The sequence below is a fragment of the Ischnura elegans genome, chromosome 1 (genome assembly GCF_921293095.1).
Source record: "Ischnura elegans chromosome 1, ioIscEleg1.1, whole genome shotgun sequence".
Lineage (NCBI taxonomy): Eukaryota > Metazoa > Arthropoda > Insecta > Odonata > Coenagrionidae > Ischnura > Ischnura elegans.
Genome location: NC_060246.1, coordinates 36,661,384 through 36,674,151, shown reverse-complemented (window position 1 = coordinate 36,674,151; position 12,768 = coordinate 36,661,384). Strand labels below are relative to the sequence as shown.

At 36.2% G+C, this 12,768-nt stretch overlaps 1 protein-coding gene across 3 annotated transcripts; it reads left to right on the top strand.

Moving 5' to 3' along the window:
- The first annotated feature begins 376 nt into the window (after window positions 1-376).
- LOC124158817 lies at window positions 377-7,188 on the top strand. 3 transcript variants are annotated; one of them, XM_046534170.1, is made up of 5 exons: window positions 392-481; window positions 602-717; window positions 851-1,519; window positions 1,596-1,718; window positions 6,820-7,188. In XM_046534170.1, exons 2-5 carry the CDS (start codon window positions 676-678, stop codon window positions 6,832-6,834), a joined length of 849 nt encoding a protein of 282 aa, XP_046390126.1. In that variant the 5' UTR covers window positions 392-481; window positions 602-675; the 3' UTR covers window positions 6,835-7,188. The 3 variants fall into 3 exon arrangements, with proteins under 3 accessions (XP_046390118.1, XP_046390126.1, XP_046390135.1); XM_046534179.1 differs by having other exon boundaries at window positions 599-717; XM_046534162.1 differs by having other exon boundaries at window positions 377-717.
- Window positions 7,189-12,768: the final 5,580 nt, after the last annotated feature.

Sequence of the window (12,768 nt, the reverse complement as noted above, 5' to 3'; positions counted from 1 at the left end):
ACAGCTGCTCCCCCTGCCCTTCGCTGGGTACGCCCATGTTTACATATGACATTCTTAATCAATTTATTTAATGCGATCGCTTCTCGCTTTATCTTGATTTATTTAGCTTTTTGCGCACAATCAAGGCTATAAAATGCCTTAGTTCATCGTAAAAATATATTTATTAAGTGTATAATCATTTTGCGTGCCCAATATTGTCACTTTTCAGCGACTTTGCAGCGGATGAGCGTTAAAATATCTCAAGCGCGCATACAGAATATCGTCTGCGGTCCCAACCGTGACGTCACGCGCCCTCATCCCACTCACTTCCCCGCCGTGCGATGTTGGCCACAGCGTTCCGCCCGAACGGCAGGTCTACTTACTTAAATGGTCTAAGTGCAGTACAAATATAATTTTAAAGAGGAGTCTTTCAAGCATACAGGGAGATACAGGGTTTTTGATTGTGGATTTTGGAAACAAATTCCTTTGTTACTTAAGATACGTGTGTGCCTAATGATCATTCAAAATTTTTGCAGTGTTGAGTACATATGTGTAATCATCAATTTTAAAAAGATTTGAGCGTTGATGTATGCTTTATACTTTTTTTCAACTTGACTAGAAGAACGGGGTGAGACAGGAGCGCGTCAGATGCTCGTCAAAGTAGTTTAATTTGTGTAGCTCATTAAAAAACTAAAAATGAGTGATTCTGGGAGTAGTTCGGACAGTTCTGAACCAGAGGTAAGTAACATTATGTGAGACGACAATTTTTATGCAATGAAGTTAACACTATTAGCATAATCTTAGTATTGCGTAGATACGCTTAAGGTAATGGAGGTAATTACGTGTTTAAACACTTGGAAATGGTTTTCAGGTTGTGATCCCATCCACTCGGAAAAGGGGAAGGGCCAACTCCAGAAATTCTCGCGCCTCATCATCGAAGCCCAGTCAATCCAACACTCTAAGCAGTGTAGAGTGGAGTGAGGCAGAGAAAATGCAGCTTGCTGTTGGTTTACAGCAGTACGGACACAAGGATGTGGAAAATCTGCACAAAGTCGTGCCTACGAAGTCTTGTGAGCAGATTAAAGCATATACGTACTGGGTTATAAAAAAGGCCAGACTCTGGTATTGTAATGATACTGAGCCTGGTGAGAAATTGCCAGCCAAGGCAAAAACCTACACGAGAGCTCCCATTGATCAGTGGCTTTATTCATTTGAAAAGGCACACTTCACAAACAGTGATGAATTCCGTGATTGCCTATCCAAAGCGTTTCTTTACATTTCTCGCTACGAGCCGCATCCAGACCCTAAGGATTGTAACGGTGTCGATTATGCTGCTATGTACGAATTTTTATATCTTGCCCTGAATGGATATCCTGTAAAAGCCTTATCACCAGAGACTGCATCCGCAGTGCTGAAGTCATTGGATGAATTGTCCGATAAAATTAGAGAGTATGGTACTGATGAAGAACAGCAATTTCTTACGAAGGTTAAAAGAATCGTGTATGTTGAAAATGCCACGAAACGTCACTATGGAAAGAAGGTAAGATGCCTTTGTTATTTTGTTAATCATTGATTATGCATGAAGTCATTCTGATTTTTATTTTTCTGGTTTACAGAAGAAAGACGGTGATGAAGGTCCAATGAAGAGCTTGATGGACATAAAGGGCTTCAATCCTCTTAACATACCCTACGAGATGTTGAAGACTAGGCCCAATAAACATGGTAGTTCACAATCTGGGGTGAGTTCATTTCTTTGCTTTATAATTAAAACTAGCTGACCCAGCCAACTTCTTACTGCCTAATAATAAATGAACAGCGTAGTTACTGCATTTATAAATAAAGAGCGGCTGCACTCATTTTAATAATTTTTGACTTGTTATAATAAATGAAAAGAAATTCAATAAACCTACAAAAATAAGTATTACAATGGCTTGTTAGTAAGACATTTTCTTTTTTCAATATCTACATAGGATAGACTGGGTCACGTATGCACAGATTTTTTTTCGATGAATTTTGTTATTTTTGTACTTTAACTTTGGAAATGTTAGACATTCTGGTCTGATAAAGCAGTTAATGAAGTCAAAATTTTATCCATTCAGTTTTTGGACTATTTTTGTTATTATTCTTGATAAAATCATTTTATGCCCTAATCTGCTGCCCCATTCTTGAGGTAAGTTTACGCATTGCTAGACTGTTGCTTCATTTTCACTTAAAATCTCATGAGAATTGCCCCTTGGGAGCAGCATTATATGTCATGACTTGTGGTGTGCCAGTGATAACTTGGTTTGGAAAAAAAGTGCACTGAATAAATATACCTACCTACCCTTCACATTCAGTTTTATTCTCTTGAGTCAAGTACCTTCAGGTGTAAAATAGTTTTTGTTTTGTCATCAGCCGCAAGAAAAAATAACGCAGATGTTTTACCAGAATGTGAACATATCACATATATTTGACCATGAGAAAAACATAGGTTTTTTTTATTTTCACATCACAAGCACTCACTTTCTGATTTTTTTATTCCTCATTGCGAATGCTACACAAATTAGAAATTGAATTTGTTTAAACTTAAAGGGCATATCAGTCGACATCATGGCAACCCTCAGAATGAGAACTTCCTCATCTTTGAGTTTCCTTGGAGTATAGTCACTTTAATCACATTGATTATCGGTTTTATTAATCACCAAACGCATTCCTTTGCATACTTTTGGTTGAGGTTTCCATAAATTTGATGAGACCCCATTTAGCGGTTCAGGCAATTGGATCTGTGTTCCAAACTTTTTGATGCACACTCAGAAGCTATGATTGAAAATGATGTAAAACCAAATTTTAATTGTAAATTATGCTTTTAATTCTCAGTTTTACACACTTAGCCTTTTTAAAAATTAAACCAATAGAAGTTATAAAAAATTAATGTTCAGCCTATTTTGATAAGCTATGATTTGCCGTCACATTTGGGGATGATTCGTGCAAAGATTTGGAACATAGAGGCATAGGTATGGCTGGTCTGGACGGGTCATGCATTTAGTAGAAAAATGTTTGGCTTTACTTAGGGCGACTTTGCGGCTCATCGTCTGGGTGAGTTCTTCATAACATCCACGACAGCACCCACGGACTTTTCTAAAATGAGGAAACATCACTAAAAATATTGCGAATCTTCTGAATTACTTGCCTTTGAAAACTTCCTTCGGTGTTATCTGTATTCACCAGGTAATGTGTAGATTTTTTGAGGTCCTATCAATGGAATCCCAAGGAATATGCAGCCAATCTTCAGCAATTTCTCGTCTAAACTGCTGGAGAGACATCATGCGGGTGCCTGGACTCCATGTTTCATTCCATAGTAGAAAAGCATTAACAATGCAAGTCCCAAAGCAAAAAGAGCATCATCCTCCACCTTGTGGTACCACATTACTGTTTTTTGATGGATGCGGTGATACGACGTAAGGGTGTCAGCAATGTCAATTCTACCCTTTATTTTACTGTATTCAATCACCATCTTTAGCTCAGTAACCACTTCCCCTCTTCGATTCCTTTTCCCCGTTTGGATTATTTCAGATGTGAAGGTGGTGGAAATCATGAATGTCGCGCTGATGTTTCGATTTCATTATCGTGGCTCCTCTTCTTAAGTTTTCCATAGCACAAATGCCTACTTTCTTTAATTCAGCAGTCCTTATATCTTTTGGGAGCCCTTTCCTATTTTTTCTAATGCTTCCCACAAAATGAGTCTTTCTCTCCAAAAGCTTTTCTAGAAGCTTAATGGAGGTGTAGTAATTGTCTGTACATTCCACTTGCCATTGGTCCAAATAAGCTTCCATTAAAGTCATGAGTATCTGAGGTGCCATATTGTGATTTGTAGCGTGTATGCATGTCCCTTTCCCAGCGTAAATAATCACCTTGTTGGTGTAACTTCTGGGGTCACATATTTTGAACTAATTAACTCCGTACTTTGCTGCCACGAAGGACATATATTATCTAAATATAAGGTGCCCACGGAATGGCACTGTTGACCCGTCAATGACTAGGAACTTTCCTGGTGTTTAAACTTCCTTGTATCGCATTTCAAGCATACCCAGTAGGGGCTGAATTTTATGCAGGCGACCAAAGTTAGGATCATTTAGACCAAAATGCCAAAATTTTACAATCATTTGAAAGCGATTGCAAGACATGGCTTTCCTGGTGACACTGTTTTGGTATATTGTAGCCTCAGACCAGTAGTCTGTTATTTGAGGTGGTTTGACAAGACCCATGCAAATGTGACTTTAATGCCTTAAAACTTTCATTTCTTTGCTACTGATGTCAATCCAAGTTTTTACTCTGCTAGAGCATTTAATTTGGTGGAATGCAATGTAATTATTTGCATTGATATTTGTCTGTATCACCATAAAATCGATGATTTCATCGGTAAGCAATTACCGATAAACATCTGAAGGTGTCAGCAAACTCATATTGCATTTGAGATTTATTAACTCTGTATCTGTGAATGGAATCAAATGTTTCCTGCTAATGCAATGCCCCCACGGCATTTTATCTTGAATAATTGTGTTTATATTCAGACTTTTTCTATTATGGCCTTCATCCTTGGAGATAAATGAAGATAATCGTAAAAATTATTCAATGTGTTGTCAAAATTACAGCTAGAAACTTTCATGATCATTTTATTTTTGATGAAGTTGCATGAAAAAAATCATAAATACATCAGTCCCTTGAGAATGCATTCATCACACCATTCTTTCGCTGATAAAGGTTTAAAAATACTATAATACAGTAAAACCTCTTTGTAGTGAACCTCTTTACATCATAAACCTCCACACTTCATACCATCTCTACGGTCCCATCAGATTTACATGTAAATTTATAGGCAAACCTCTATATTGTGAACCTCTTTATCTTGTAAAACCTTCACTTATCATGCCAAGGGGACACCCACATATCCTCCACTTATCATACCAAGTTCAGGACTGCCACATCTATGAATAATTTCCACTTTTCCCTGTGTGTTCATTGACATTACTTTTTTTGGTAGGACAAAAGTTTTTTTATTTTAAATAAATATTATGAAATAAAAGCATGCAAATTACTCAATGTTGTAATTTTTATATTGCTGTAATTTGTTTAGTGATAGATTTTATAATAAATTATTTGGTGAAGGTTGTTAATACAACAAACACCTCTTCGAAAATCTTTGTGGGACTGTCCACAGGCATGAGTAATCATAATCTGTGGAAATTAAATTAGGAAAATATAATGTTTATCTTTACTAAATTGTCTCTGAAAGTATTAAAATTACATAAAAATAAGCCAGTTTAGTTTTGTTTTAATATTATTGGTTTAATATTTTATGGCAGTCCATGGACATAATTTTGTACGATTACAGGAGAATGACATGGCTATAGTTGCCTCACTCCTGAGTGTTTTAGAAAGAAAGAGCCTAAAATCATGTATCTACCTTTTTCGGAGGCACATGCATCAATTCACCAGTCATCTTCACTGACTGCCCTTATTCAGGCACTTAGAGCACCAGATGCAACTTAATCGTTATTATCTTCTGTGGTCATTGCTAGTACTTTCTCTCTAATTGGGCATTCACACTTCCTGGACTCTGTATTTCTCTGCATGAATGGCACAATAATATCATAAGATGAATGACCATCCTGGAATTATTCATGCATTTTATTTCCTTTGAGTACCTCATTCATTTCTTGTGACTGTGACTTCTTAGACCTGACTGTACTAAAAATTCTGGATAAGATGCATAGTTTCTGGGTCAGACAGCAAATGGTCTTCTCATATTTGAGATTTAAAATAGCATAGGTACTACAATTACTGTATGAATTTATTCTCTTTATTTTAATATGAAACACAAAGGTTAAGAAAACACTTAGCTGTTTCACAAAATAAAATATATTGCAACCGGTTTCGATACAGCGTATCATCATCTGGCCAGATGATGATACGCTGTATCGAAACCGGTTGCAATATATTTTATTTTGTGAAACAGCTAAGTGTTTTCTTAACCTTTGTGCATCATGAAGGAGTTTCACCATGTTACACCAACCACCATCGCATTTAATATGAAAGTTATTGCTATTAAATTAAATTTAGGCTCCAAAATACATAACACAAAATGAACGTAATGACAACAGTGTTTAAATTCTTGTCTATTTTATAAGCACCTGGGAGGGAGGGCACTAGCCGACCCTTTAAATCCCTGGGAATTTTACCTTGGTTGCTTTTGTATTTCACTGACTTTTGGGGAATCATTGCCGGAAATAAACAAAAATTGAAGCTTCATACCATATTAGGGGAGACTGGGTCTCAATTGGGAAGCTGCTTAAATACCAATCTGTGTTCCGGGAAGCTGCATGGGGAATTTTGTTTTCACTCACATTTTTGTTTTCGTCTGTAATTTTCCTTGTTGCCTTGAGGATGGAATTTACTACCTAATTTCATGAATTGAAGTTATTTAATTCTAATTGCTTTTTTTATCGTATCAGCTACAAAATTTATACTTAAAAAGTATATTCAATCGGAACATTAATTTTTGTATAACGTAACTTGATTATGTGGGTAATTGCCTTAATATCTATCCCTTTTGTGTGTTATTTTTATGCCAATCCTGATGGTTAAATATAGTTTTTGCCTGGGACCCATTATAGTTAAGTGTGATAAACTCGATCTATATTAATTATATTCAAAGGAAATGTAGCCCTGGCATGTTTTAATTTTGCTTGCAAACTTTGGAAAGACATACACAATTATTTGTTGTTACTTCTTTAAACATCTTCAGGTTTTAAAAGTTTTGTCGTATTTTCTATGTTGACTTTTTCTTAACTTTTATTTCAGTCATCGAAGAAATGAAGGCTCAGAAAGTGGGTATTTCAAATGAGTATTTGGGTGCCATTTTTCCTCAAGATTTAAACTTATATTTTTTGAATGCATTTTTTATTGGAAAAGATTTTAGCTCAGAGAATTGTGGTTAATTTTCTGTGAATGAAAGTATGAGTTTGGAACAGAAGCATGACACTTTTTATGGGATGTTCAGTACAAATTTGATTTTCTTGCTGTAATAATGGTTCAACTCTTATTACTTATTATTCTGATGTGTCTGTGGAATATAAAGTTGTCTGTATCTCAAACCTATGTTGTGTGCATTTGTTAATGATTGTATTTATTTAAAAAGAAATAAAACACTATACATATTCAAGCAATTAATTGCCCTCTTTTATTATTCCAACAGGAGTTATTCATGTATAGTATGCCATTACCTGCTAAAAGTCTGTAGCATTCATTAAGTTGAGTTCCCACCGATGATCATTCATTGGTTGTTGTATTCCCTCCTGATATGAGAAGTGTCCTATTAGAAGTATAAGGTGATAGGCCCACGTCTCTGGCTCTGAAACTGCTTTCCCTCTTTAGAGTGTTTAGGCTTCTTGTCAAAAGTCCACCACAAAAGCACTTGTTTTTAGGTGGAAGGATTAATAAAAAGAATTATAAACCCTGTATATTTTCTACTTTTAATGATGAAGTAAATAGGAACTGAAATGACAAGAAAGATAGTCTGGGCAGGCTGGTGATTGGCAATTACATGAATGACATTTGGAGTTGCACTTATTGGATATTAAATATATGTTCGTTAAAGGGATATGATTCCTTGGTTATGTGTCGATGGCTTGCAATGGGATGGATCCCTTCAACTGATCACCATGGTGCCAAAGTTGTGGATTGACCTTAGAAGCTGAAATGTGAGAGCCATTTACATTTAAATGGGCCAAAACCTAACCATGGGCAAAGCACTGCTTGCAGTTTAAGCTGCTTGACATGCTGATTGGCATGCTTCACTGCAAATGGGTAATGATTCGTTTCACCCATGGAACCCCCGTTTTACAAGACCTCCCCTACTCAAAAGACTGCATGTTGCTTATTTGTGCTGCTATACCAAGAAGGTTAGAAATGTAAATGTCGGTTTATCAATGACCTGTTTCATGTTGATGTTGAACTGAGGTCAAGAGTATCATACTCTTACATACTTTACTTTCCTTTGCTGAATAGCTGGGAGCTCATCCATATGTGCAAAGCTGTTAGCCATAAATGTTGCTGCTGTGTGCGACTTACAAAGCAAAAGTTCTAGATCTTAAAAAAAGTTGTTATGTGCATGTACATATGTATATAAAGATTTTTATAGGAAAAAAATGTTGATTGTAGTAGTTGAAAATGAAAAAAAATCTGATGCCTCAATCTGTATGTTGAAGTGTAGAGGGGAGACTTGTTTCCTTAATCTTTAGTATTTCCTAGTACACAATATGAATCCTAGTTTAGGTAAGTCTTCAATAGTAGGTCCCTTCAATGCCAGAATTGGGATAAATATATATGTTGTCGACAATCCCCTTCAAAATAACCATGTGTTGAATGTTTAGGAATGAGTGTTGGGACTAATCTAGATTAGTGAAGTACGTAGATTTGGACATCTGGGTCTAGTTTTTGCACATTGATGTACTTAAAACATTTACTGAAATGCTTTCTTTTACATTAGTAATATCATGAAATATAAGGTTATAAATCCATGAAAGAGAAGGGAACTATAGGCATGATTAGTAGGTTCCTGGAGTTCTAATGATGCGCTCACATATTAATTTAAATTTATTCAATTAATCGGTTCCTAATTGCTTAATTTTACATTACATGAATGATTATGAATATAAAATTAAAAAATTATGAAGTTACTGTTTTAGAAATTAATGTAATGTTTTTATTTAATTTAAATAAAGAGCAATAATTTGTTGGCTGTAATATCAGTTGTCAGTGTGAAAATTATGCATTCATGCTTTACCTCTGCTGTTAAACAAAGGAGTGAGGCTGTGCCAAAATTATTCATTTGCTTTACCGTACTGCTACTTTTTTAGCACCCTTATTAGGTCATTTTATTTGATTTTTTTAAAGTTCTCTGTTTAATTTAGTTTAGCTGTGTATATCGCCCTAACTTTTAGGCCCCAAAAGCAGTTTAAAATATTGTGGTTATATGATACTTAAGTACATACTTAAATGAATGCTTGCATTCTCAGATATGTTATTGGATACCCAACTGAATAAAATATATGTATATCCAGACATGTACTGTAGCAATCAAGAAAGTTTCTCAGGTATAGCAATTGGTAATGTTTTTTAATAACAGTGGTATTTTGGGAAACAGCTGATTTTTTTTCATTCTCACTGGAATGCCTGCCTATGGAATGGCTCCACCTCCTACCCCATTGCTGGGGATAAAAAAATGTTTCTTTTAATCAATATGAGTCCATAGGGATGAAGTCGATGTATGTCATTTTTTCAAATTTACTTTTAGAAAGCACATATGGTATAAACTTAGTAAAGTGGGTTGAGAAATAATAATGAAACAAATATGTACATGTATGTACATGTATAATTTATGCTGGGTACCAAATATTCATAAAAAATGAACATATGTTTAACTGCATAATATTTGGAATTAGCCACTTAAATGATGGCCAAAATAATGTCTGTGTAACATTTGGGTAAGAGTAAACAGCAATCGATCATGAAATTTATTTTGTATCAATCTTGAAAAAAGGTTGAGATTAAAATTTTCAACTCTGCCCAAAGCTTCAAGCATATAATCAAATATAAATTTATTTAAATAGAAAAAAGCCTCAATTTTTTTCTTGAATGGGAATAGGACCTGTTGTTGTGAAGCAATATGCATGATAGACCAGTGGTGGTTTTACGAAGAAATCGGAGCCAAGTATCTTGATGTGTTTTCCAAAAAAAATGCAATAACGTCAGGTTGATGTTGTTTTTCAGAAGAATTTCTGAAAGGTCTGTTAGTAAATTATCAGATGCCTCAGGAAATCTAGCTTCTTGTTTTCGGAGAAAGTGTCTGGGTGCAGGGTTGTGATCTTGTACCTTATCCATATATTCATCCAACTGGTAAGTCTGGCAAGTATTTGAGGAAGTTGTTTCAAAAATGCACTTGGTGAATCGAAACACTGCTGAATATTCTGTTTCCCATCCTCTTAGGTAAGATGAATGACTTACTCAAATTGGGTTCCTTACTTCTTTATTAATTTTGCTTTCTGTCCCCGTTAGACCTGGTATTTTTTGACTCGATTAAAATCATTTGTGACTCCTTTTGCATTCTTAGAATAATGTGGAACTAAAATATTAAATGAGGTCAAAACTGACTTCAGACTCAGCAATCTGTTTCCATTAGCTTCCAAAAAGGTCAATGAATCAATTCCAGAGAGACACTCTTGGGGAATGAAAATATATAGTATGATAATTCTTTTCAGAGTTTAGGCTTCATCATTTGCTGCCCAGGGCACACATCGGCAAGAAGCATAAAGTACAATGTCATGTTAAAGAAGGACATGACTTCAGCTTCTCAGAAGCACTGCCAATGCCTACTCGATCTAGAAATCTTTTCTTTCCCTTCATGCCATTTGTACTTGCAAAACTAAAGCAAAGAAAAGGAGTCAATCAGTGATGTATATATTTAGATCCTAATTTTGGGGTTAGGAGAGTGGGTACTCTCCTGCACATTCATACCTGGGCTGTCCATCTGAACCCCCTCCCTTATGGATCTCCCCACACCTCATGGCCACTAGCACCTCTTAATTATTGGTTAACCCATTTTAAATTTGGCCATAATTCTAATAAATTTTGATTATAATATACAAAAGGTAATCTTTTTGAGGAGAGATGTCTTGGAACAACATATCTAATTATCAATGAAGATATCGTATTGCCCACATTTGTTTTGTCCACAAATTTGGGGGCAGTGCGATATCTTCATTGATCATCATAATATACAAGACAGAGTATCACTGTCAGCCGCTACTGTGCCCTCATACATGGTTAATTTTACTTGCAAACTATGCCCTGATAAAAATAAACTCCTCCATGGTAGGTAGGCTTCCCCTCCATTGAGGGTAATTAGATGGTAGTGCTACCTACTGCCTACCCTTCAGAAAGGGTAGATGGAGCATATTTTAGAACGCTGTTGGGTAGGCCCTACCATCTGTGGAGGGTAGATGTAGGGTAGCTGTACAGGGTAGGGTACCCTCAATGACGATGAAGGGTGGGGCTACCATCAATGGAGGGTGAATGAAGGGTCGGGCCACCATCTATGGAGGAAAGAGATACATACCCACCATTGAGTGTAAGCGAAGGCTGGAGATACCCTCTGTTGGGCTTCGAAATAAAAGAAGGGCTTTCATCTGGGTAGTGTAGGGAAAGGATCATGCTATCCTTTAAATCCAGGTTCACATCATATACAGAGTAGTGCACATATTTCAAAAATGTAGAAATGTATTTGCATATACCCTGATTCTTCAGGCAGTGGTACAGTACATCACCAAGATCAATGGATAAATATCAATACAAGTCTAACACTTTCACTGACTGGTTGTGTATTTCCCTTAGCATTAAATCTTTCAAGCAGGTCTCTCATACTTTTTATTTGAGAGACAACACAGGCTTTAAAATACGACTAATAGTGGAATACTGACTGCCAAATTCATGGGCCAGGAGGTGTAGGGAATCTTTAATATTATTTTTTCAGGATTACCATGAGATGCCTAGTAGAGACATTAATGTGGTCAGATAGTAAGGAAATAATAATGTAACCTTCTCTTTGAATCCTCAAGGACATTTTAGGATTACTTTAAATGTCAAATATAATTCGTTTGGCACTGATTTTATTAATTTCTCTTTCCTCGTCCTCTGAATAGCCTGAGGAAATTACTACAGACACTTTTGAAATGATGAGTCCAAGTTTTCACTTTAAGTACTTTCACGCACATCACCCAAGTTTTCACTGGGGGTACTATCACAAACCTCACTTTCCAAATTTTTGGCAAGGGTGGGCAAAGCAACAGACCTTCGTACAAATTTTATTGGAGAATTAACACTTGCTCGAGAACAGCTATTTGTTCTACATATATTTTCTCCCATACTTCATGCAAGCCTGTACCCCTTTTTTGTAGAAGCGGGAGCCTGACGTTTGCTAAGGAATATTGTGATCCTCTTGCGTTAATGGATTTGAATTATCTTTATCAGCCTCCTAGTCATTATTTATGGAGATAGCATGGTCGATTTGCACCTCGGGCTCTTCATAGTCCTAGAGGAGTGCAAGAATTTTTCTCTTCCTAAATGCTAATTTTTATGATAGTTGAGTTTTCTTTAATTTATTCACTTTGGGGTTAAGGAGGGGGTCACCCTCCCTCCACATAAATACTCCATGGAGTTAACTTTCTGCCATCATTTGGTGGAGAATTTGTGTATTTTAGTAATACTGGTAATAAGATAACTTATAATTCCGGCAGTGGAGAAGTCAATGGTGGAAGGATTCAAAATGCAGTGGAACCAAAGGAAGATGAATATCAAATCGATCGACTGGGTCTAGATGAGGAAACCCGAAGAATAGTACCTAATAGAAAATATGTAGTAGGCTTCTGAAAATTAACTAAGTCGACCAGGAAAAATAATTGGCCACGCAATGATGCATGATGTGAAAAATCATCTAAAGACAAGGGAAGGGAACAACAACGGCTATGGCCAAAGGACAGGGAGGAGGACGGCCACCCTGTAACCCATAGAAAAATAGAAAAGATGTTAGCAAATCACCAAAGGGGCTCTCTGTTGCAAGTTTCGATGATCTCATGTCTCCACACTCCAGGAAAAGGCTGCCCCCTTCCTGAATCCCTCTATGCATCCAATCGGCTTGCTTTAACTTGGGAAAATATGACTTGACTCTCTTTACAAAGCCAAATATTTGCTACC

Bases quoted from the DNA above. Each gene is read 5' to 3' on its own strand.
- LOC124158817 (XM_046534162.1), top strand. From the start codon at position 676: ATGAGTGATTCTGGGAGTAGTTCGGACAGTTCTGAACCAGAG. The intron at 718-850 runs GTAAGTAACATT...AATGGTTTTCAG, and splicing joins CGGACAGTTCTGAACCAGAG to GTTGTGATCCCATCCACTCG. The intron at 1,520-1,595 runs GTAAGATGCCTT...TCTGGTTTACAG, and splicing joins AACGTCACTATGGAAAGAAG to AAGAAAGACGGTGATGAAGG.